The sequence below is a fragment of the Pimephales promelas genome, chromosome 20 (assembly GCF_988280905.1).
Source record: "Pimephales promelas chromosome 20, fPimPro1.hap1.1, whole genome shotgun sequence".
NCBI classification, from domain to species: Eukaryota; Metazoa; Chordata; class Actinopteri; order Cypriniformes; family Leuciscidae; genus Pimephales; species Pimephales promelas.
The window spans coordinates 16,221,742-16,246,749 of NC_142788.1; the positions used below are offsets into that span (position 1 = coordinate 16,221,742).

The 25,008-nt window shown below is 36.8% G+C and overlaps 1 protein-coding gene and 1 long non-coding RNA gene across 2 annotated transcripts in view; one reads left to right on the forward strand and one right to left on the reverse strand.

Annotated features, from left to right (window-relative positions):
• The window catches only part of LOC148970621 (uncharacterized), a 72,593-nt gene that overhangs the window by 37,436 nt on the left and 10,149 nt on the right, over positions 1 to 25,008 (reverse strand). The window lies entirely within an intron of this gene.
• Positions 17,034 to 24,560, forward strand: rnd1a (Rho family GTPase 1a). Its single transcript, XM_039652408.2, has 5 exons — positions 17,034 to 17,349; positions 17,689 to 17,776; positions 22,762 to 22,871; positions 23,967 to 24,101; positions 24,189 to 24,560. Exons 1-5 carry the CDS (start codon positions 17,230 to 17,232, stop codon positions 24,432 to 24,434), a joined length of 699 nt encoding a protein of 232 aa, XP_039508342.1. The 5' UTR covers positions 17,034 to 17,229; the 3' UTR covers positions 24,435 to 24,560.

A 25,008-nucleotide genomic window follows, 5' to 3' on the forward strand; every position in this document is an offset into this window, starting at 1 on the left:
AGTGGACACTGGCAACATTATTAGAACCGAATTTTCCATGTGAACGTAAGAATGATTATAGCACAGCATCCTCAGCCTCAACACCGACACCGACACATGCTATTCAAATATCCTGCAAGACAGTATAGGTGCCGTGAATACCAGATTAGACCGCAAAGACTTCCATACCATCCCAACTGTGGTGCAAACGGATCAATGCTGCTGATGTTGACATTTATTAGACTGTACTGAAGTTCCTGCATTGATATCGACACTCAGATGTATCACCCAAGTACCTCAAGAGGCAAGGTGTCAATAATTCTGAAGAGCATCATGACTGAATGCATGCAGCACACTGGATCACACGTCTCGTGTCTGATTTTTTCCTGTTTATTTTCTTTGCACACTTACTAACTCACTGGGATTCTGTTTCATCACGAAACGCATGCAGAGTTCAAATCATCCAGCGTTTGATTCCAGACAATATCGTTTGTTATAAAAGGTCTTTAACCCTTTCCTTTGAGACATGGTTATGGCCCCTTTCTCGTGTCATATTCTATGTCATGGAGTCGGCTCTGGTCAGAAGCATGTTATAACAAAAGAGCCAGAGGGGAAGCAGGGAATGGAAGTGCCTGCCTGGAATATGTTTTATGTTTTATGGAGATGATAAAACGCCTGTGGAAAAATGTTTAGGCTGAAAGGTCAGCCAAATATTTGTATTGTACAAAAATGCTTCCAATGCTCAAACTGAGGATGATTATTTGGATTGCCCTGAACCTGTACATTATGCTCAGTAGTGGCTAATTAATACAGACGTTTGTGTGCATAACACTCCTCTATAAGACTGTTTGAGACAATAAGCAACAATGTCTCATTAAGCATTAAAGAAAATAGGTCAACATAACATTTCACATAGAATCTAATAAACAATAGGCCTACATGAACGTCCCCAGCGAGGTTTCCAAAACCATAGCGTTTGAAAATAAAGCGTCAAAATAATTCCCTGTTTTAAAAAGTTCATCTAATAGACTCTAAATTGTTTATAGCTTTTAAAATAATACTAATAAAAATGTACAACTGTTGACTCTCTCTATCAATCAATATTCGTATTTGGAATATTATTGTAATGTTTTTAGCTGTTTTATTTATTCGCTGCTTTGACGTTACCTGACCTAATTCTGTCAAAAAGCGACAACTAAACTCATTTGAGACAAATTCGTCAAAACTATTTATCAGAGATAAATTTGTGCAAACTTAATTTTTTCTTCTTTTTTTTTTTAAATGTATCTCACAAAATCAGTTATGTTTTTTATGGTTGTGTTTGTGTCAATAAATCGCTGACACCGCAATCTCAATCTCTTTCTACATGAATTTAGCATAGCTCATTGGCCAGTTTTAAGCCTATGCTCCAGAAGCCCTTTTGACTTTTTAAACTCGACTTTTTCCGAGTTCCATTTAGGCTACCGACATTATCTGAAATTGCCAACAACGCAGTGGACACTTCGCGCGTGAGCGTTTCACTCTCGGTAGATACGAAAGTGCAGGCCCCTCTCGCATTCAAATCATTGCCCACCATCTTGATTGTGGAGGACAGCTTATGAGGCCCCGCAGATTGTTCGGGCTTGACAATGGATTCTTTTGTGAGGGTGTTTCTCTTTATTTCTTCAGACAATGCATGAGGGTCCTTCTGGTTCTGCTCTCAGGAACTGTTTGCAAAGTTACACCTTACTATGCCTCTCTAAACAAGTAGGCAGTATTAAACTTCTTTCCACTCGCAAGTGGCCACTAAATGGGAGCATTTTTATTTGACGTTACCGTAATGGTAGAAGCGCACTAGATATTTAGTTATATGGCATTATATGTCTGTCACAGAAATAATATGTCGCTCAAAATAACACCATGTGCATAAGGGCATTTTTTACTTAAATATATAAGCGTGCACATCAGGACAGCGCAAATGTTTGTGTGTGTGTGTGTGTGTGTGTGTGTGTGTGTGTGTGTGTGCGTGCGTGTGTGTGTTTAGGTTAGAATTGAGCGGCCATTCAGGCGCCATGTTTAGCGGGTTCCCAGGCGCACCGGGCCGTAGAGATGACCTTTCCGTCCTCTGCTTGAATGGCCGCATAAGTAAAGCGCCCAGCTGGGCCTGTCTAAGCCTTCAACGTCATTTCGAAAATCGGTATGATTTCCCTGGGAAAAAATCTAAAAAAGTCTTGACATGTTCACGAGAGTTTTTGTGTTATTTACAAAAGAAGGACACTCATAATGGAACAGAGTCCAATAATAATAATAATAACTACATTTATCATTATTATAATCATTAGCCTATTGACAATAGTAGCCTATTAATAAAAATAATATAGGCTACTTTAATTGTATTATTGCATTATATAAATAAGAAGCAAGTGAGCACATTTTATTCCTTAACGAGAGAGTTTTTTTTTAGATAGCCTAAAACATGCGTCACCCATCAGTTCAGCGTCAACAATTTTGTTTTCTAAAATTGTTGCTGTCTTTTATGACTTAGTGTTGCCTTAATAGCTAGCAAACACACTCACACACACACAAAATGCAATAATATATAATACACTATAACAAGGGTGGTAATTTTTCTTATGCTTAAAAAATAGAAAATAAATTCGATTTAGTTGTCAACAATGCCAACGTGTTTAAAACGGTCCAAAAAAATCATAAAGAGAGGAGATTCATATTCAGTTATTGTGATTTTAATAAGCATGTATAGGTGCTAATAAGTATACCAATCAGTGTAGTACTTTTTATAAGTGAGGTACTTTGGCGGAAACTAAATCATATTTCTAGCATGATTTATTTAAAAGCGTCTTTATGATTTATTATTAAATTAGATGGACGCTGAGCTGCATTGGGTTTCAGGGAAAGGGAAATGCATTTAGCAAGAACCTGGCCTTGACCTCTCAGGAGTCTTATTAGTTTGTGGGGACACGTCTATTCGCGCGTATTATGCTCCAAAGCACAAGCGCCGTCACCACAATACCATCATGAACCACGAGACCAACTTAGCCATATCCTATGTCTCCACTGTAAACTGGTGGACGCTTTAATCCCGTCCATACAGTCAGTATGTCACATGCAAACATGTGTAAAAAACAACGAGCAATAACCAAAGGCTGCCCGTACAATAGCTGTGTTCACCTGTAATGCCCTTTATAAAATTAACGCGTGAGACGTCTCTTTTTTCCACAAACCGTTTGAGAACGGACCTTTCTAAATAACAAAACACTTTAACACGTTGCTCACAACACCAACACTGAAGAGCATTTTTCTCACTGGAGCGCAGTTCAGCGCCCGAGCCGCGCAGCGCTGAGGCCCACTCCCCTGGCTCTTTGTTGGGTCTATTGTAGTGAGTGTGTGTTGGGATTGGGGGCGTAATGAGAGGGCTGCGACCCCCCGATGGGGTGGATTTGCTATCCAAAGACCGTTAGACAGCGCCTGAATGAATTGGGACTGAATGTCATTGTAATGCAACTGAACATCTCCTCCTTCGCGCAGTTTAAGACGAGGAGGCCGCTTAACTGAGTCGGGAGGAATTGCCAACTGACGGCGTTCAGCGCACTATTTCTGTCCTTTTCTCTGCCGTGCGGTTCTCATCTTCTCCTGCTATGGACAAGTGGCCATCGTTATCCTTCGGGAAGGTGTTTTCCTCACTGATAAAACCCTTTAAGGGCCTTTCCTTCAGTCAAAGCCGGGATTTGCGTGGCAAGATATCTAAACCCACTGAACAAGAAACGGGGCGAATACGCGTTCACCATTATCCCAAATACTTCGAGTGAAGAAAAATGGTCTTGCTTTTTGAAGCAGAGATCCTTCTCACCGGACCGCATTTCTGTTCTGGAATCTCAGTTTTCGTTTCGATTAGCCTATAGGCCTATGCATAGGCGCGTTAGCTTACAAATTTAGCTAAAATAGCATTACTTAAACGTGGACGACAACAACAGAAAACGAGGTAGGGTAATATATTAAAAAAAAAAAAAAAAAAAAACTATTGTCTTAAAGTAAAACGCATATTTGGGAAAGAAAAAAACTCGGATATACCTGGAAAATTTGGGGACTGTTATCGATACCCTTTGTTCCATCCACAGGGGATGTGTGGGGAAAATCCAGTCATGCCAACAATGCTCATGATACATCACAACCGTGATATAGGCTGTCAACAAATATATAAGAGAAATATTATTATAATAATTTAGCGTCAATGTCAACGAGGTCAAAGAGGAGTCATTAATCGTACATTTAGGAAACATTAGAATTACGGGGGAAATTCACATTTTAGTAATTAATCTCATACATCTCGATACGAAAATCATTCATTGAGCTACAAAATATTTAACCCATGCACCACATAACATAACAAAAGTTACGCGTCATCGGTTAATGGAGTGTTCAATGCATTAATGAGAGAAAGAGTAGAAAATTAATAGAATTGTAATCAAAAGCCACACACACGTGACAATAATAAACATGAATAGATAGAATAAGTTTCTAACACCGTGTAATTCAATTTGACCAGCTTCATTTTGGATATGTAACCTTTCTAATATAATGAGCTTAAAGACGAAACTATACAACCATAAAAAAAAATAATATAAACTGAATCATGAATATAGTAGTACGAAATTAAATAAAGAAAAAACGAATATAGTTGTAGTCTATTACAACTATAAATTTTAAACTCATGACAAATTTAAAAATGTTAATTATTACTTAATTTTTAAAATGTATAAACAAAAAAAATCTGCATCAGTGAACCACGTCTGATACAATGGAGGAGCAGTGATGTCCATGGTGCAATCTAAAATATGATTTCTCAGGGGACATGGTTCAAATAAACTCTAAAATCCCCAATTCTGTTGGTCACAAACAAACATTTTATAAAGTAATGCTATAGCTTATATACCTTCTTGAGAAATTTAAACAAAAATACATTCGCATCCAACCTGGTATTCTCAGAATAGTGTATATCCAAATGAAAAATCCAATGCTCCCCTGAGAGATTATGATTTGTTGTTTCCCCATTGCATAACAGTTAGACCTATTTGCATGCGAAAATGTGGAGGGTTTGATTCTCTGATGATAATTACGATTTTTCCACCGCTTTTAAATCGAAAAAAACAAATTATTGACATATAAATAGCCTATGAGTTCGCCTTTTTCATGCAAAGAAACATTTGTGCACATGTGTGATTCACTTGACTAGTTTATACAGTTTAGGACATTCCATCAAGGGGACTGTATGCATTAAAAAAATAAATCGAGTATAAACATGGATGCATGCATGCAAAAAAAAAAAAAACGTTTGCGCGTCAAAGCAATAAAACTATTTCTGTCCATAATGCACGTCGGGATGGCTGCTTCTCTTTGCAGAATGTCAGGCGCGCGCTATTTCAAGGGCATCTCGCTGATGAGGCTTTGGCTAATGGGGGAGAACTTGGGCCCGGGCCATGACGTCATTATGTCCCAATGTAATCCGCTTGCGTTGAGCCCAATCAGCAGAAGGCTGCGCGTGTCTGGGACGGGAAGAGAGGACCTCTAATCCGCGAGACTGGATCAGAGGCTGAAAAAACACTCAGGGCAGGACCAAAAAACCGCTGCCCGAGGACAATCGAGATTTAAAGGGATAGATCGGGAAGGACTGGCCCCAGTGCCTGCTCGTTTTAGGATGAATTTACTGAAGGATGGTGCGGAGATTGTTTCAAATGGAGGGAAAAGGCAAGTCATCCTCAAGAACGGACTTCGAGCGCCATAGCTTCCGCAAAGTCATTGGACAGAAACGAAAACGAAAAGAGCGCTCGAGAATAGGGATACCGTTGAATTATACGTTTCGTTCCGATGCCTTCCCTCGCTGTGTTAACGTGTCTTCGCAATCCAGAAGAGGAACGCTATTGTGCATCGGTGAACAAGCCGCGATGAGGGCGTATTTGCATAGACAAGAGGAGTCGCAGCATCTGAGCTGTGGAAACATTCCTCTTCTCACACCAGGATAGTCCATTTTTTAAAGTACACCCGTTCTGCGAGGGCTTTGTCCTGTTTTCGATATGTGACCAGTAGCATTTCTCAGGTGATGTTTTCATTGCTAATTTCTTCAAATACATCAAGGACAAAGGAATCAGAGCGCCGGTTTAAAGATTGACTGAAGAAACCAGGGGACGCAAAGCAAGATATTTTGCTGCTTTGATTTAATTTTTACCCCGAAGGAAAACGGTATTGAGCGCAAGAGCAACGCGCTGTATATCGATTGACTTAATTTTCCATTGTGTAAGCTTAGACATGTGCATGTTTTAAACTTCAATAACAACCGTGTCAGATATGTACAGACCACTGAAGACTAAAGTGGTGGATGGAAATGTGTAATGTAGGTCGCCTCGTAACGCAGCTTTGTTTAGCTCGCGTGCACAAGTCTACTGATTGCGATTAATTTGCTAAAACAGTGTTGTAGTAAAAGTGTTCAATGTTATAGTCTATCACTCTCTCAGAAGCTCATGGTTAGTGTTACACGTGCAAGTCAAGGCGCGAAATTTGAGTGTGAAATGAGGCTGGAGGGGCTGCTGTGCGTTCTTCTTAGAGTTCTCGCTCTGCGTGTTCACAGCGGACCTTGATTTAATGTCCATACAATTAAGGCACGCGGTGAATGCCAAGAGAAGAATCTCTCCAGCAACGAGCTTTCGTAAGTACAGTTAGCCAACTGTTTTCAGCGCAGAGATCAAGGCATTGAAGAGGGAAATGTGGTAGCGTTCAAGCAATGTATTACGTTTTCAGGATTCAGAATAATAACGTTTAGAAAAGTGTCTGCTTGGTTAGCCAGCATTTTTTCTTTCTGAAATGTCAAAGGAATTCGAGGCCTCTTTACAACCGGGCAGATTAATTGGAAAATGGGTCTTAAATGAGGTTTCAAAAGGGGAGAAAAAAGCACAAATGAAAAAAAAAAGGTCAAGCGTTCTGACTTTACTTTCAGAGCAGTTTAGCCTATTTAACTAACTTTTTTGCGTAATCACTGTCACTTTGTGTGGACAGTTTAACCATGCAGACGACGCTGAAAGAAAACGCACATGGTTTCACAGCCGTAGATAATCTGAACCATTTATGCTCTCATCATCCAAACGGACATGCTTCAGATGCAAAGTGACGCGAAAAGCTTGATATTAATGGACGAGGGCGCCATCTATTGGGTACATTATCTATGTCTTGCCAATCGACACAAGTGAGGAATAATATGCTATACTGATAAATTTAACCAAATCACAGTTTCAACACTGTATTTTGTTTCTTTACTTAAAATAATAGATTTTACCGTTCTTATTCATAAGAAGAATAAGCCGGTGAAACTAAACTGCAGAGGCTGTGTAAAATCTATACGGTAGGCTATTGTATTAAATATATCTTTGGATGCTTCAGGGATGGTTTCTTTGCTTCAACATAGTTTTAACGAAATTTTCAATTGATACTCCACAGCTTAAAAACTATTGTCGTATAAGGTGGTACATACATATGAAAAAAAATGGCGCTGCATTCACCTTCAACAAAACCCGTACACCTGTCAACGCAACATCTGGAATGATCAGCTACAAAACAGTTAGATAGCCTATAAACATCTATCAAAGCAAAATGTCACAAATAGATTTGGCTATCTTTGTTTTACAGTCTATTACATTATGCAACGATCAAACGTCATCACCTAATTTTCCTATATTTAGGGGGTTAGTTTACTAGATGTAAACGATGAAATTCAGAACCATTTATTCTTATTATCTATGCATCACCACCGAATTTCACATCAATACTTCACCAAATAATTTTCGAAATTAGGCTACATTCATTTTTACGACTGGACCAATAATGGGTAGAATGCAAAACACTAAATGGTAACTAACTATTGTATCCTACATTTTGGCGAATTAGTATAAATTCATACGATCTTAGGTTTTCATCATTGAGAGCAAGGTTTAGGAGTAGACCAACTTTACGGTTTTTTTTTTCTTCTTCTAAAAATCGTAGGAATTCATACGAAATCACCATCTCGTAAATTGTCACTTTTTCTCATGAGATCTGGGTAAAATGTGTTCGAATGATTAATTGACACCGTTTCCAATGTTTTAACACAGCCGCAGGATTAGCCAATATTGGAGGACAAGTTAAATGACAATTTTGTCTTGTAGATTTGCAACTAACTATACTAGACATTTTGCACAGATCTCATCATCCGAAATATGACTATTGTACATGTACAGAAAATACCTGCATTTCTACACACGTAAGTAACAGCTTTCAGATAAACAAGATCCTCTGTTGATGTTCTTGGCTGATTAATTGTGTTGTAAATTCATAAATAAATATGCATAATCACATTTTGTTCGTTTGCCTGTTTCTTATCTTCTCAAACTGTAAGATAAATGACTGCATTCCTATTGTGGTTGAGGCAGGTATAAGGCGTAAATGCCTAAATACAGATCCATTAATACAAAGTGATTTGATCATTCTTATTATTATTAGTTTTGAACATAATTAGCTCATTAAATCTGCTGCTTAAAAACTGAGGAAAAACACGGAAACAAAAAAAGCTATAAATAAAACACAAACACCGACATAGGATGAGAATTATCGACCTGATAAAAGAAGTTATGGCCATGCAGCATTAATTAAATAAAAGTAAAATGTTATCATCATTTGTTATGTCCTTTTTTTCCTTGGTCTAATCTTTACTGATGTGATTCTTAAAATCTAAAGTGTGTAAATGGTGAAGTGCGCCATGCACTAACTTCAAAAAACTGAATTGCAAAAATATTGACCATTTCAAAAAGGGGTGATTTTTAAAGCGGTGGTTGATTATGATTTCACTTTTCTAACTTTAGTGTTGCTGTTTGAGCATAATCAACATCTGCAAAGTTACGATGTTTAAAGTTCAAAGCAAAGGAAGATATCTGCTTTTAAAGAAAATGACTACAACAAACGGGACTACACAACATTCCTCCCGGGTTAGTGACATCACCAACCCTAAAATGTACATACACCCCGCCCCCAGGAACACGCAGTCCATTGAGGAGAGGAAAGGTTGTTGTATAAGAGTACATTTGTGAGTCAGCTCAAACTTTAGCCATATAAATTCATCAACTAACCATTCAGAAACGTCCTGTTGAATCTCCCCATCTGTGTCTGACTCCGTTTTAACATTAAAGGCAGAATAGTTTCTGTCAAACACACAAGCTCTTGAAAGCTCATTTGGATTTAAAGGGCCAGGCACAACACACACACACACACACACACACACACACACACACACACACACACACACACACACACACACACACACACACACACACACACACACACACACACACACACACACACACACAGGGGACATTTCATTTCAACAAGTCACTTCAACCTAAATTGCATTAAAACGCCTTGTATAACTTAAAAAGTTTAAAATTGCTTAACTTATTTTGAGGAGTTAACAATGTAAAAACATGTTGTCAAACTAACTTATTGATTATATAATTTTATTGTTATTTTTATCATTAATGTTCTTTCTCTATGTAATTTTATTTTTATTGGCAAAATAAGTTAAAAGGCCTTAGTGGCCTTAGGTCTTGAGAACTGATTTAAAAGCGAGTACGAAATCAGGCTGAATAATTAAAAAATACGTAACACAATCTCGAAAGTATTTAAATGTAAAAGTATTCACAACGTAGGCAATGAGATAATGTTAAAGATAAGTTACAGAGTTACAGCTCAACAAAATAGTTATCTTATACGTTTGTTTGTTTGTTTGTTTTTTTAAAGATTTAAAAAAAAACTTTTGATGGGAAACCATTTAAGCTTTTATAGGATTAACTATTTTAATACAAAAATACACGCATCACCTTAAGAAAATGTGACAAGCTGCCAATATATGCGGCGATATTTGGGGCATAAAATCAGGACCATGGAGAGCTCCGGTGTGCGCGCTCGCTCGCGCTCGGACAACCCTTTAAAATTACAGCCCATGACGACTTCCATCCATGCATTCATCATGTTGATGTTTTATTATAGTTACATACCGTCAAGAATTCATGCCATGGAGAAAGAAACAAAGGCACATTTTAATCCAAAATAGGCAGGCTACATGTAATATTGCCGCCTAGCGGGGTAGAGCTATGGGCTTTTATTGAGGCGAAATGCGATCCTGCTGCTCACTGGAGACACTCCACCGATTGACCACAGAGGTGTGAAATCCTCTCAAACACCAGTTACAAGTTAACAGCCCGTGAGCTTTACAGCTGACATGTATAAACTAAGCACTTTCTAAAAAGCTTACATATCTTTTGAACTCGCCTTTGGATAAGATTGTGTCTGCTTAAGAACACGCTGAAGAGTGTTTGACGCAATTTGAGGACGTTCTCTTTCTGAAACCGCACTGTGCATCTCGCTGCACAAAAACACTTGTATTTTCATGTCTCGTTTCCTGTTAAATGAGATTTTAAATTTGTCTATCCACAAACCAACTTTCCTGATATGGCCTATGAAAAATACAGACAGGGGACTGTCTCCTTAATTTCTTTAACCTTATTTTTGGCAGAGGCTTCATTTTTAAAATCATATGGTTCTGACTACTAATTGTGGAAAATTATTTAATATTTTTTAGTGATGTTTAAAAAAAAAAAGAAACCTGAAAACCGTCCACACCAAAAACTGAAAAGGTTTGTAAAGGGAAAACGCTTTGGTGAGTAAGCTCAAAAAAGATTGGCCTGAATAAATCAATTAGTATTTTAACTATATGATTAGTTAAACATTCTATGTCTATGTTGTTATTTATGAAAATTAATTGAAAACAGCATGAATAACACAGAATGATACTGTGATCTTTATTTTTTATTATTATTATTTATTTATTTATTTATTTTTTGTTACCAGCATCAGCCACCTGAGGTCAGCATTGCACTGGAAACGCATGCTCTATTACTCCTGTCTGGATAAATCTCCAGTGCGACAGATGACAAATATTTAACCCTCCTAATGCATTAAAACTTTAAGTGTATAAGCTTTTGCATTCCACGGTCAGTTTGGACCCGTGGAACACAAGCTTATAAAACAGTCATAAATAAACCATATCAGTAATGTCTCATTAATGAGTGAATGCACAACTTTTAAAGTTTTGAATGTCACCATGTTTTTACCACTACTTCATTTACCACATTTTTTAATAAAACAATTGATAATTTCTTTGAAATTTCACAAGATCTACAGTAAAAACCAGTGAGAGGAGAAGACATATTTTATCACTATTTGAGAAATTTAATTTTAATGTTTTTTTTTTCTTCTTTATTAAACATGTTAAAAACTAAATAAATAAGAACAAACAATCGACAAAAAAGATCATCAGCAGATAATCCAAATAACAGTCATGTTCAAATGGGTTAGGAAGAAGTTAGTATAACTTTTCTGGTCCTATACCCCCACTTCAATGATATTTTTAGCAATTTAAATTGTTTGCATCACTTAGATATTCAAACTAAACTAAAAATCAACAAAAAAATAAAATCACTGTTCCAGGTCATATCAATAGCACTCTTTTTTTAAATGGAAATTTCAGTTGCAATAAGTTTTTATATAACTTTAAATCATTATTACTGTTGTTCCACAGGATTATACAGTGGAACTTACTGATATATCGTTAGATTAAAAATATCTAATATGAGAATTACGCATATAAACTCTTTTGAACTCATGACTGCTCAAAACAGGCTAATTGAATGAAACATTCAAATAAAACACCAAAGCAACTTCAATACTCTGAAATGTTTTCAAACTAAATATATATATATATATATATATATATATATATACATAAACTTTTACTTTCATATTAAAAATGATAATAAACTTGAATCTCCTTTTCATGCTCCAATGTTTCATCAATAGGTGGCAGCAAAGTGAACTTTTTCTTTTGCAAACCCTCTTTCCTTTTTCAAATTGAGACTTTTTGGTCAATGAAGTTTTGGTCTATACATTCGTTTGTTTTTGTCATTTCATTTTGCATGGGAAGGAAAAATATGTGCATGAATGTAGGAAAGAGGCTAAATGTATTTTAGAGAAGTAATTTGAATAGATAGATAAAAAAAAGAATAATAAAAACGGCACAATTTCATGTGTAAATGAAGCATAATATTGTGTAAAGCCACAGTTCACTTTGTGGTCAAAACAGATGCGACCACAAAAGGTATAACAATTTAGTTTAAATGCTTTTACCTCTTTTTAAAAAAAAAATAAGAAAAAATAAATAAAAATAAAAGTGGTGTATTTTGACAATTTTTACAAAGCTTAATCTTCATACTAAAAACTTGTCCTTTAAACAAAAGATTGACCTTTTCTGGGTCAGAAATGGAACCAAATGAATAGGAGGGTTCAGTCCATATGTTAGGCTGTATACTGTCCACCAGCACGGTTGGGGTTGAAATAATTCATAAATGTTTATTTTTATCTGTGGTCTTATTTACATTTGTTTTATGAATAATAAAATATGTTTTCAACTATTTAAAACAGATACTGTAAAAAAAAAGTATTGTTGAGAGCTGAAATGTACGAGTAAATACATACATATAAACGAGTATATATATATATATATATATATATATATATATATATATATACTGTATATATATATATATATATATATATATATATATATATATATATATATATATATACAGTGCGGGAAATAACTATTTGATCCTTACCAAAGACTTCAGCCTCCCACCGATTGGTTATGTGTCCATGTGAAAAACGGAATAGCCCTGTCACTTTAAGAAAGTACTCCTAATGTCAGCTCGTAATGTGTATAAAAGAAACCTGTCCACATAATTTATATCTTCCATTCCATCCTCTCCACCACCATAGGCAAGGTCAAAGAGCTTTTAAATGATATCAGGGTCCAGATTGTAGATCTGCACAAGGCTGGAATGGGCTACAAGACCATCAGCATGAAGCTTGGTAAGGATGAGACAACTATTGGTGCCATTATTCGGAAATGGAAGAAATGCAAAATAACCATCAATCGCCCTCGATTTGGAGCTCAATGCAAGATCTGGCCTCATGAGGTAAGGATGATCATGAGAACGGTGAAGGATCAGCCCATAACAACATGGGAGGAGTTTGTTAATGATATCAAGGCAGAAACTTTGGGACCACAGTCACTAAGCAAACAACAGGTAACACACTACACCAGAATGGATTCCCCCCTGCTCAAGAAGGCACATGTAGAAGCCCATCCTGAAGTTTGCCAATGAACATCTAATAATTCAGAGAAGGCTTGGGAGGAAGTGCTGTGGTCAGATGAGACCAAAATTGAGCTCTTTGGCATCAACTCAACTCGTCGTGTTTGGAGGAAGAGAAATGCTGATCATGACCCCAAGAATACCATCCCTACAGTCAAGCACATAGGTGGAAACATTACGCTGTTCTGTGCTAAGGATACAGGACGCCTAGACGTTTTGAGGGGCTTATGGACGGGCACCGTAAAATCTTGGACGAGAAGGATCCTTCAGCCAGAACATTGAAGATGTGTCGTGGATGGGTCTTCCAGCATGATAATGAACCAAAACATACCCCCAAGGCAACAGGAGTGGCTCAAGAAGAAGCACATTAAGATCTTTGGGTGACCTAGCCAGTATCCAGACCTTAATCGTATAGAAAATCTGTGGAGGGAGCTGAAACTGCAAAGCGAAAGTCAAGAAACCTAAAAGCGTAACTAAACCCTGAAACTGAAACTTTTTTTAGTAAATGATCTGTAAGATTGATTCGGGTACATTTTTTGACATTTGGGTATAAAGTGTTTTAATTCTACAATATATGGTGTAAAAACGTCTGAGTGTTGCCCTCTTCAGGTTGAACGGTAGCTACTGCAGTTGAATTTTCCTATTGGATATTGTGGTACTGCGTGACATAAGCAGGTACCAGCTCACCACGCCCTTGCCTACAGAGAGATGCGGGTCTCAGGCGAGCGAACTTACAAAATCACCATTTCCCCACTGTAAGAGTAAAAGTAATCATTTGGATTTAATAATTGATTGAGAATATTGCATAATTACAGATCTCTATAAGTCAATTTACTATGACAATATTAATAATTACAATTATTTTTGAAATATTCAACATTAAAAATGTGTTTTGTGTCTTGTTTGTCCCTTCACAGCTCTTTCAGAGATGTCTACACATACAGTAGTATGAGTATACTTTACTCCTACACGGTACTCCAAATGCAGTGAATCAGAAGCAGTGCAGTGGGTCAGTGAAGCAAGTGATGATGATATCATGGCCTCTGACCAGAATGCAGCAGCAAAAACACAGACACCACTGCATATATTACATTATAAATGAGTATCCTTTTACTAAACGGACGCTGCTACAAAATTTCAATAATCAATCTAAGTACAAAACTCTTTTATCACACACTTGTCAAAAAACTTGCTCTACGTTCTCTCCTCTCCCATTTTTTTTTCTTCATAGCCCTGGTGGTTCGGTGAGCAATAGAAATACAATTTTCAGTATGAAATGAAAGCATTTTCTTCCGTGACAATGTACCTCTCCCAGGGCGAGAGAATTTGCCCACGTTCAAGGACCTGGGAATATTATGCAACACATTACAATTCAACCTGACTGCCAAAGAGTAAGCGATGGGGAGAGAAACAGAGAGAAAAAGAAAAACACGTAGGCATTACGTGAGAAGAATGACAATTAAATGAAATGAACAACCGGAACTTGAAATAGTGACCATGGCCTTTTAATGACCTTATTTACAGACTTGTCTGTGAACTTGAGACTTATGTAATAACAGTCATTTTCCTCCAGCTTACAGGAAATGCTCGATGCTTCTCCCCAGCTGAGATGTCATTGCTGTGTTTCCTGCCTCAGTTTGGGGAAGACCAGACCATCTGTCTATGTCTGGCCCAGGCCACCACACTCTCCTGTAAACATACACACGCTGCCATACTGTGCTGAACACATTCAGAAATCACATTTAATCATGATGGGAAGATAAAGTGTAACTAGAACACTGACTATACAACTTCTAAAAGGTCAATGTCAACACATAACTCCCCTAGGCCTAGGTTCGTTTCCTGTATTAGCTTTTATGACTGTCTGTACCCTTGTATGTTAGTCTAAAATATATATTTTGTTCTATAAGCAGAGACAGACCAAGAGAGCGAGAGAGTTTCGCTAACAAAGGAGCCACAGATAGTTACATAATCAATTCACTCCTAGGGGCGTTAGCACAAAGGGTATCAAAATAAATGGAACATTCTGTTTGAACATATTCTCTGAAACGCTGCCCTGCGTGAACCAAATATAGCATTATAGCGGGTTACAATCTTTGCATCATGTAATTAGCATCTATGTGCAGGGGGCAGGCTTTAATTACAGTCAGACGCATCCACAACACAGGCAATGCGATCAGTTTATAGATTTATTGCGTGAGCGGAGTTGCAAATCGTTCGATTACGCTCTCATTTGTCAGAGCCAAACAAACAAATGAGAAAATACCAGGAAAGATTCAAATGATTACTCAACACACAGTCAATAATGCCTCAGAGGTTATCGGACATTTACACAACTCGGGGTCAATAAAGTTGACAGAAGTGTGGTCGTTTATCCACCTGTTTCTATCATTGAGTTGGAGGAGGTTAATATGGGCCCTTCACAGTTCACACTAAGGAGTGTGTGGTCAGTTGTAATATTGATCCAATCAGCAAGCCACAGTGATGTCACTCACTTTTTAATCTTTCTCTGCGAAACAGCTGTAAATTTTGCAGCCTTAACGTGCTATTGGAATTATCGTAAATACAAGTTTCCTAGTAGGAGATTGGACATGAACACCCTCTCAAGTCGTATTTACTACTGAGAATCTCTGAGATAGATCATTTTGATACCTGATTTCAGAGTTGGGCGGCCCCATAAACTTTAAACATGGCGGAGAAGAGAAAAATAGAGTGCCAAAGTTACGACTTTACTCTGTAGGCCAAAACGCGGAAGTGAATTAGCATTTTAGCACTACTGGTTCCCTCACTCTAAGTCTATGGTATTTTTGAATGGGTTTTTGCTAAATCGCCTAAAATAAGATCTGTGGTGAACAAAGCCTCTAAATATTTTCACGTTTTGATCTATGACATAGAACACACAGTTATGACCTGCTTGTGTTGTTTTTTTTAACTTTATTATGTCTGCTTGTGTTTTTAAAAAGATCTTAGGCTTCAAAATGTATAAATATTGGATTAACTTGTAAAGATTACCTTGATAGACAAAACCTGTAAGGGTCACAACTCTTTGTTAAACAAAGATCTTTTTTTTTTTTTTTTTGCGATTTTCCAAAAGTCTATGGGGAAAATGCATAACTTTTCGATCGAGAAAACCCATGCGCCGCTAACTTCCGAGTTGTCCTACAAAGTGACGTCATCACTTCGTCACTCTATTGCTGCGACTGCTATTTTTAATATCTTTATTTAACATCGCCTTGATGTTAAAGTTGTGAACATGTACATATATAAATAACCTATTTATAAAATAAATAATTATTAAATTTGTCTTTTTATGACGTAAAATTGTGATTTAGATTTTTTTTGTTAATGCATTTACTACAAAATGTAAACAAGTTACAACTGACCCAATCCCCAACCCAAAATGTGCTTGTGTTGAAAAGACTTCACGCTCCCGAAAATTTTAAGTTATTTTTCATAATATAACGTCAGCTGACTGGGTTTTATAAGCCTAAATTACATAATTATTAATGAGCTACATGCATTTTTTGAGCACTTTGTATTTATAGTAGCTATAGTAGGCATATGCTGCAAGTAGCTGTCACGTAAAGCGGTGGAGACTATTTTACCACTCTCTTTTGGAGATATTTTACAAATTTTCTAAATTTTTATTACATCTCATGTCTATTATTTCGTTTTCACCGCGTCTCCGTAAACTTTCCAAAAACCCTCCCCTTTCATATTGTGTTATCCTCCCGTTGCTAGAAGTACTATCTGTGCAGACTCCAGCTGGGTGTGCGCCTTTCGGGGGCAGTGGAACTCGGGCGCGAGCAGGAGAGCGCGTCGCTGATTGGATAACAGAGCTGTATAAATTGCCGCAGTGCCGTATTTCTCTCTTTAGTGGTGATTTAGTCCAAACCCCAATGCGGTCTGAACAAACTGCCCAGGGCCGTCATACGAGAGAGCCATCGCGCACAGGACCGTCTTATTTACAATGAAGGAGAGAAGAATCAGTCAGCCTTTGGTAATGCGTTGTAAACTGGTTTTAGTGGGAGACGTGCAGTGCGGGAAAACTGCAATGTTGCAAGTCTTGGCCAAAGACTGTTATCCTGAGGTATGTCTTACTCACTATCATGTATTCCTTCCTTCATGTATTTTCTACAGTAATGCACTTAAATGCTTGCGTATTGCATTATGCAACAATATACTGCGAAATATATTACGCATCCTGGATGTTCATTCATCAAGGTGATACTCTATGTATCTTTCTCATGCGAGTTGTGTGCTGTGCACGTGTTGACGCTGGGTGGGGAAAAAAATCAACAAATTTGCAACAAACCATAATCTAGGATATATACTATGGCGTTTTATGCGACATGAACAAATTGTTTTTATACAAACTTTAAATGATTAAGTCATTATATAACGTTTTATTTCGTTCCCAACCACACAGACTTACGTCCCAACAGTGTTTGAGAACTACACAGCTGGACTGGATTTAGAGGAGCAGCGCGTGGAGCTCAGTTTATGGGACACGTCAGGTGAGAGACGAAGACCGACTATAGAAACGTGATGCTGGTGTGCAGAGCATTGAAACTGATGAACACATTTGCACTCAATCATTTTAGCTAATTAATACACTTCTACACATGAGACAGCACTTTTGAGAGATATCATTAAATGGACCCTAAATTGAAAACTATGTAATCATTTACTCGTTCCAAACCTTCTGTGGAACACAAGAGATGCTTTTTCTGAAAAATGGATACAAGAAATACAAGGGGAAAAAATCAGTGTTGGTTTGGACCCCATTTACATAAACTGTCTGAATAAGATTAAAATGAATAAAACAATCATTAACCGCTTCACTGTGAAATGGAAAAGTGTAACTCAGGTCCCTGATTGACTATGAATTGAACTTGTTTTCTTAAGTGATATTTTAATTCAAGGCATCATATCTTGCATTATTAACTTCTTTATCTTGTTAATGACTTTCAGTTAGAGAAAATGCTTGTTTATATTTTAAAGTAGATTTAGAATAGATTTGATTTTATTATGTTTTGTTGGATAGCATTACAACTAGGGCAGTCAAACGATTAATCGTATCCAAAATAAAAGTTTGTGTTTACATAATATATGTGGGTGCACTGTAATTACAACAAACTTTCACTTTACAAAATGACTTTCCCTAAATCATCCATATGCACTTGTTTGTGTGCATTCTCGGCTGTTGTTGTTGACTGTTCTTGGGCTAGTAGGTCAGTCAGACGTTACAGGAAAGACACACGATCAACACCTGAGCCCTGAGTCAGTCAGGGAATGCGAGCAGACATATGTGAAGCTGCAGTAAGTGTGCGAGAGGATCTGGCATCTGCAACACCTGAGACCAGTCCTCACCTTCTGTCTGCCTCTGGATCAGACAAGATCTCTGTTTGGTTATTAAAATAACCAGGACTGTGTATAGAACTACACAGGGTTTTGTCATGTTTTGGAATGTCTCACTGTGACGCACAAAGCCTTTTTGATGACGTATAGGTGGCTTTTTAGAGTATTACAGAGATCAGCTCCTGTTTCAGTGTCTGTGATTCAATATATTGTATCAAGATATTTGGTCAGGAAATGTTTAGTCTGTGTGTTTGTATCTGTTTAAGATTAGGCTGGTAGTAGAAACTGTGGTTCAGTGACTGATAGCTATAGCTCTTATCTAGTAAAAGACATGGAATGCTCTTGATAGTCTAATTTATTTAGTCTATGTTTGCATTCACAGAGCTTTAAGTGACATCTCTTAAAGAGATAGTTCCCCTCAAAAAGAAAACTTTCATCATTTATTCACCGTCATATGGTTTCAAACCTGTATGACTTTCTTTCTTCAGATGAAAAAAAAAAGATATTCTGAAGAACCTATAAACAAAAACAGTTGAAACAATGAAAGTCAATGGGGTCCAAAACAACATGGGCGTGAATTAGTGTTTTTTTGGCGGGGTACTAGTGTGACCTATATCTTTAAATAGGATTTAGGTTTATTCCCTCAAAATTAATATTACTGTTATCATACCAATTATGTACCCAACTGACTATCTGGCTTTAAAGTTCCTTTATATTCCTTCATATACAGTATCATTATCTTTCTACTCTACTATCTGCTCTAGTGCTCTAGTATCACTGGATATCGTTTTGGATGGATGTGTCATGCCCTTCCCAAATGTCCTTATTTTATAACTGATATTTAACTGGGATTAATCTTTGCAAGTGTATAGGTTTAATATTTCTAAATCCCATGCTGTCAAGTGAAAAGCGGAGTTCTTTAGGGTCATGTTGTGTGACGTATCGGTCAGTGGTGCCTGATGGATCTGGATCTGTTAATTGTCATGCCTGACTGCTTGACTGAGTGCCTACTTTTAGGATGAGTGGATGGGATATTGCTTTTCTATAATAGGTGCCTGCTTAGGGAGATTATTAGTTTTTTTGTTCCCCTAATTTTGTTGTTTGCTATACAAAGCTTGCAATGTGAGACAACTTTCCAAGACGAGACAAGTTTTCTTTCCACCTTTTTTGTAACACGGACATTTTCTAAGCAAAATAGAACATTTCAGCTTTTGTTTCAAAATTGGTATGAATTTTTTCATTTGTTCACTAATAATAAAAAAAAAACTAAATAATAATTATTGTTTAAATGTTGCTTTTAAAAATAAAACTATTTTAATTATTAAAATGTAAATAATAGTTTAATAGTAGTAGTGGTACTTTGATAATAAACATCTATTTATATAAATATATATTTATTTATATAATTATACAGTATATCTATTTATAATTGTTGTTGTCATTAATACTACTAGTAATCATTTAAGAGAGAAACGTGGTTGTGCAAGGCAAGGAGGACTTCCTGTCTCAAGGTATTTCCTGCTATACATTTCATCTTATTATGGAATGTTAAAAACATTTAGATGGAATTTCCCTGTCATATTGACCTGGAACAGTGAAACAATACTGGAAAAACTGTCAAACAAACTATAACTATACAAACTAAACTATATTTTTTACTTTTTTTTTTTTTGCTGCTTGCTCAAATTACTTCATTAAAATGAGCTTAAGTAACACAGTTGCTGTTACTTACTTTCATCGTGGTCAATCTACTTAAATATATTATATATTTATAATTTGACTTTTTGTTGGGATTACATGAATGATTTTTGTTGCATTAACTGAAAATAGACAGAGGCTTTTTAGTTCCCAGCATGCTTTGGCATATGTTTGGATCAGGAAAGTAAATGTTGAAATTAAGTGTTATTTTATGTGTTTTTGAGTGAAGGGAAATACCTGTGTGAGTATTTAATGTTTAGTTATGTTTTGCCTTATGAAGATGAATTAATTTAGTGTATCCACTTGCCTTAATTTGTTTTTAGTAAAATCAAAAAGCCATTTTTTAGGGTAACCCCAGACACTAAATCCAGATCAGAAGAGAAAAGAGTAACTGTGGAGGAACATACATTTTATCATGTACAAGAACTGACTCAGAATCTTGCATGTAAGATCAGAGCTTGAGAAGACAATCAAACAGCCCCCATCTATTCCCTCATTACGGCAGTTAGGCTTTGTTAATTGTACACAGCCTCGTTAGGTGGCGACGCACAGGAGGAACATTGGCAGAGCGCTAGATGCTTGTGCACCCACACGCAAACACTCATCAGCATACATGCACAAACACACTCTAATCATGACTAATTACAGAAGCTTTAATTGAATTTGCTCGTCTGGCTCTCGCTGCTTCAGGCATCTCTTCACACACTCTCCAGATCAAAGAGGTGACTGGCATGAGAGGCTGCTCTCTGGTCTGGTGGTGGGCCACTTCTCTAGCTCTTATCATTGGAAATTTGATTCAAGAGGAATATACAGTGTTTTAATTTGTTTATCAAACAGTCAGCTGTAAAGAGCAATTGCCTCCTAGAACGGATACAGGAAGATGTCCTACCATTTAGGTTTATGTCTGAATAGGTCCATGACCCCTCATAGAGAAGATCTGCAACCCAAATAAACTGTATATTTTTGTCAGAATAAAATATATTTATATATTTCAGGGTTTTTTTTACAAAAAGATATATATATATATATATATATATATATATATATATATATTTAAAACCAATGTGACATGTTAATCAGCTATTTCAAAGTATAATTAAACTATAATATAACAATTCATAGTGATAGTCGTAAAATAAACAAATATAAACATGTTATATATGTTATAAACAAATAAGATATTTAAAAAAAATTAATTAAATATATTTAATTCATTTAATTAAAATTAAAAGCATAATATATTATTTACAATGACGACTGTAAATGAAACAATTTTCATTAAACAACTTTTCTTTACAGAAATGTGTAATACTTGATTTTAAATAATTAAATATCATCAATTAATAATATAATTAATTCATCAATTAAACTATAATATAACAATTCATAGTGATAGTCATAAAATAAACAAATATAAACATGTTATATATGTTATAAACAAATAAGATATTTAAAAAATGTAATTAAATATATTTAATTCATTTAATTAAAATTAAAAGCATAATATATTATTTACAATGACGACTGTAAATTAAACAATTTTCATTAAACAACTTTTCTTTACAGAAATGTATAATACTTGATTTTAAATAAATAAATATCATCAATTAATAATATAATTAATTCATCAATAGTCTTTTACTGGAAAAAGATGGTACATGGTAACTACATGGTTTATTTGTTGGTTTACATGGTTTACCTATTTTTACTGATATTTCAGTTGAAACAAACCTCATCTCTGTTTGCAAACTGATTCATTTGACCATGGTGACATTTAAAGCAGGAATTAAACTGGAATTTACTGGAATTAATTTGCTACAACGACCTTACTGTTGAGACTGAGAGCTGTATAGTCTAGTTGAGTGCATAGATTGTGATATCAGGATTGCATGTAGATTCATTGCTTTGTCTAGTCATATCTCTCGTATCTGTCTACTGGTAAACCTTATACTGTCTAAACCTAGTAGGCTGAGTCACTGTCTACATAATACAGCAGTAGTACGTGACCCAGAGAGGCTAACACAACACCCAGCATCTGAGCTGAGAGTCCATTCTCTAAAAAGCACAAATACATAAATATTGGCTGAAATGTGTCTTTAATGGACTCGCTTTATTTGCTATCAAATAGAGCTATAGTGTGGCAGCGTTTTTGTGTGCATCCTTCAATTCCGTTGCCGTAGTTACTACGAAATGAGATGAGGTTTGCTGTGTGTGGGGGACAAGACCTCCTCGGCAACTCATTCTGTCAATATAAAGGAATCTCCGAGATTCACCCACACACACCTATTACAAGACCTCCCATTTGATTGCTATTTACATTACTATGACCGTCAGATCCCCTCCATAACATTTGAGATTCCATATTTAGTCACATCTGTTTTTTTCTCACCAGTATAATGTTATTTATGCTAAGTTTGTTTGTTGTGTGGTTTTGCTCCTGCAGGTTCACCATATTATGATAATGTCAGGCCTCTCTGCTACAGTGATGCAGATGCGGTTCTGCTCTGCTTCGATATAAGTCGCCCTGACACAGTCGAAAGCTCTCTGAAAAAGGTGAAGTACATTTTATGACTTCTTAAATTTAAAAAATTCTGTTTTGTTACTTTTTTTTAACAGTTAAAATAAGATTATTTAATTTAAAGGGTTAGTTCACCCAAAAATGAAAATTCTGTCAGTATTTACTCACCCTCATGTTGTTCCAACCCCGTAAGACCTTTGTTCATCTTCGGAACACAAATTAAGATATTTTTGATGAAATCTGAGAGCTGGATCACTTCTCCATACTAGTCCATAGGCTTCTTGAGGGATTGAAACTCGCAGGCCTCGAAAAGTTATTAAAGACATCGTTAAAATAGTCCAAGTGACTACAGTGGCTCAATCTTACGTTTATCAAATGACGAGAACACTTTTTGTGCGCAAAAAACACAGCGTCACAAGTGTCGGCCAATAGTGAGCCTACGTGTGACGTAGCTCTACGCTATCACACTACGTTAACTGACTAGAGGCCCAAAGAGAAGGAAGTGAATAGTTGAAATAAAGTCGTTATTTTTGTTTGTTTTTGTGCACAAAAAGTATTCTCGTTGCTTGATAAAGTTAAGATTGAGCCACTGTAGTCACTTGGACTATTTTAACAATGTCTTTAATAACTTTTCGAGGCCGGAAAGTCACCTCGAATCCCTCAAGAAACCTATGGACTAGTATGGAGGAGTGATCCAGCTCTCAGATTTAATCAAATTTGTGATCATATCTTAATTTGTGTTCTGAAGATGAACGAAGGTCTTACGGGGTTGGAACAACATGCGGGTGAGTAATTACTGACAGAATTTCATTTTTGGGTGAACTATCCCCTTAAGAATTAACATTGAGACCTTTCAGAAAATGTGTGTATTTTGTCTCATTGCACTGGCAGATTTTTTTCACCTTTTTAAGTGTTGAAGAAAATCCGAAAAACAAGATGCACTTATTTTAGATTGAATCTATCAAAACACTACTTAAAGTGATAGTTCACACAAAAAAATGACAAAAACATTTTTGCCAACTACTACAAGAGAACTACTTCGTACATAGTGTTGCTTTCAAAAAAAGAAGAAAAAAAAATACACATTAAGAATATGATTTTGAAGTATATTAACAGTTCTCTCCCTGCAGTGGAAAGCCGAAATCATGGATTTCTGCCCCAGTACTCGAATAATCCTAGTCGGCTGCAAGACAGACCTGCGAACAGATGTTTGCACACTGATGGAGCTGTCCAATCAGAGACTGACACCCATCTCCCATGAGCAGGTCAGTCAATTGAACCCTCCCTGTGTAAACTAAACTCCTCGTCTCTCTCGCTCTTTCTATCTCTGACTGCATTCTGTCTGTATGTAGGGCACCCTGTTGGCGAAACAGGTAGGAGCGGAGGCGTACCTGGAGTGCTCTGCGTTCACATCAGAGAAGAGCATCCACAGCGTGTTCCGCTCAGCGGCGCTCACGTGCCTCAACAAACCGCAGCCCCCCATAAAGCAAAGTCCCACCCGCCGGCTCTCCAAACGCCTCCTTCACCTGCCCAGCAAGGCAGAGCTCCTGACCTCCTCCTTCAGCAAGGAGAGAACCAAGAGCTGTTCCATCATGTGAGCCCCACGCGCACCGCCCCAGCTCCAGAAAAACAAACGCATTTTTGCTCTTCGTGAGGGTTGGTTGGAGGGGTTTGAGAGAAGGGGAGGTCATGACCTTTCATGACCCCTCCCTCTCTCTACACTTACGTTGCTCTTCTTCCATTCTGACACCCCACCTGCAAACACACTCCTCCTTACGACAAAGAGCTGCTGCCATTGTTCAAGGTTTTTGCCTGTTACACATCCTAATGCTAAAGTATCGATTGATTTCCCTTTACATGAACTGCATTTTGTATTAACGATCAATCAATCAGACGAAGAAGGAAAAGCAGAATATTTTGCACACTGTTGAATATTTTTGCGGGCAGTCATATCTGCTTACATGTATAGAATGCGGATTGAGCTGTGACCGATTTCATATTTAGAGGGAAGAGGATGAGTTACGCACTTTAGTGAATATGGATGTGATTGTTGATTGGAAAGTGAGAGGATGATTTAAAACAGGTTGGCATTAGTTGCTGTTTCAAAACAGAATTATGCATTGCTTGTACTTGCTGAAGTCTCTGGCACTGATAGAATCAAAATATCACGCT

Bases quoted from the DNA above. Each gene is read 5' to 3' on its own strand.
- rnd1a (XM_039652408.2), top strand. From the start codon at position 17,230: ATGAAGGAGAGAAGAATCAGTCAGCCTTTGGTAATGCGTTGTAAACTG. The intron at 22,872-23,966 runs GTGAAGTACATT...CTCTCCCTGCAG, and splicing joins TCGAAAGCTCTCTGAAAAAG to TGGAAAGCCGAAATCATGGA. The intron at 24,102-24,188 runs GTCAGTCAATTG...GTCTGTATGTAG, and splicing joins CACCCATCTCCCATGAGCAG to GGCACCCTGTTGGCGAAACA.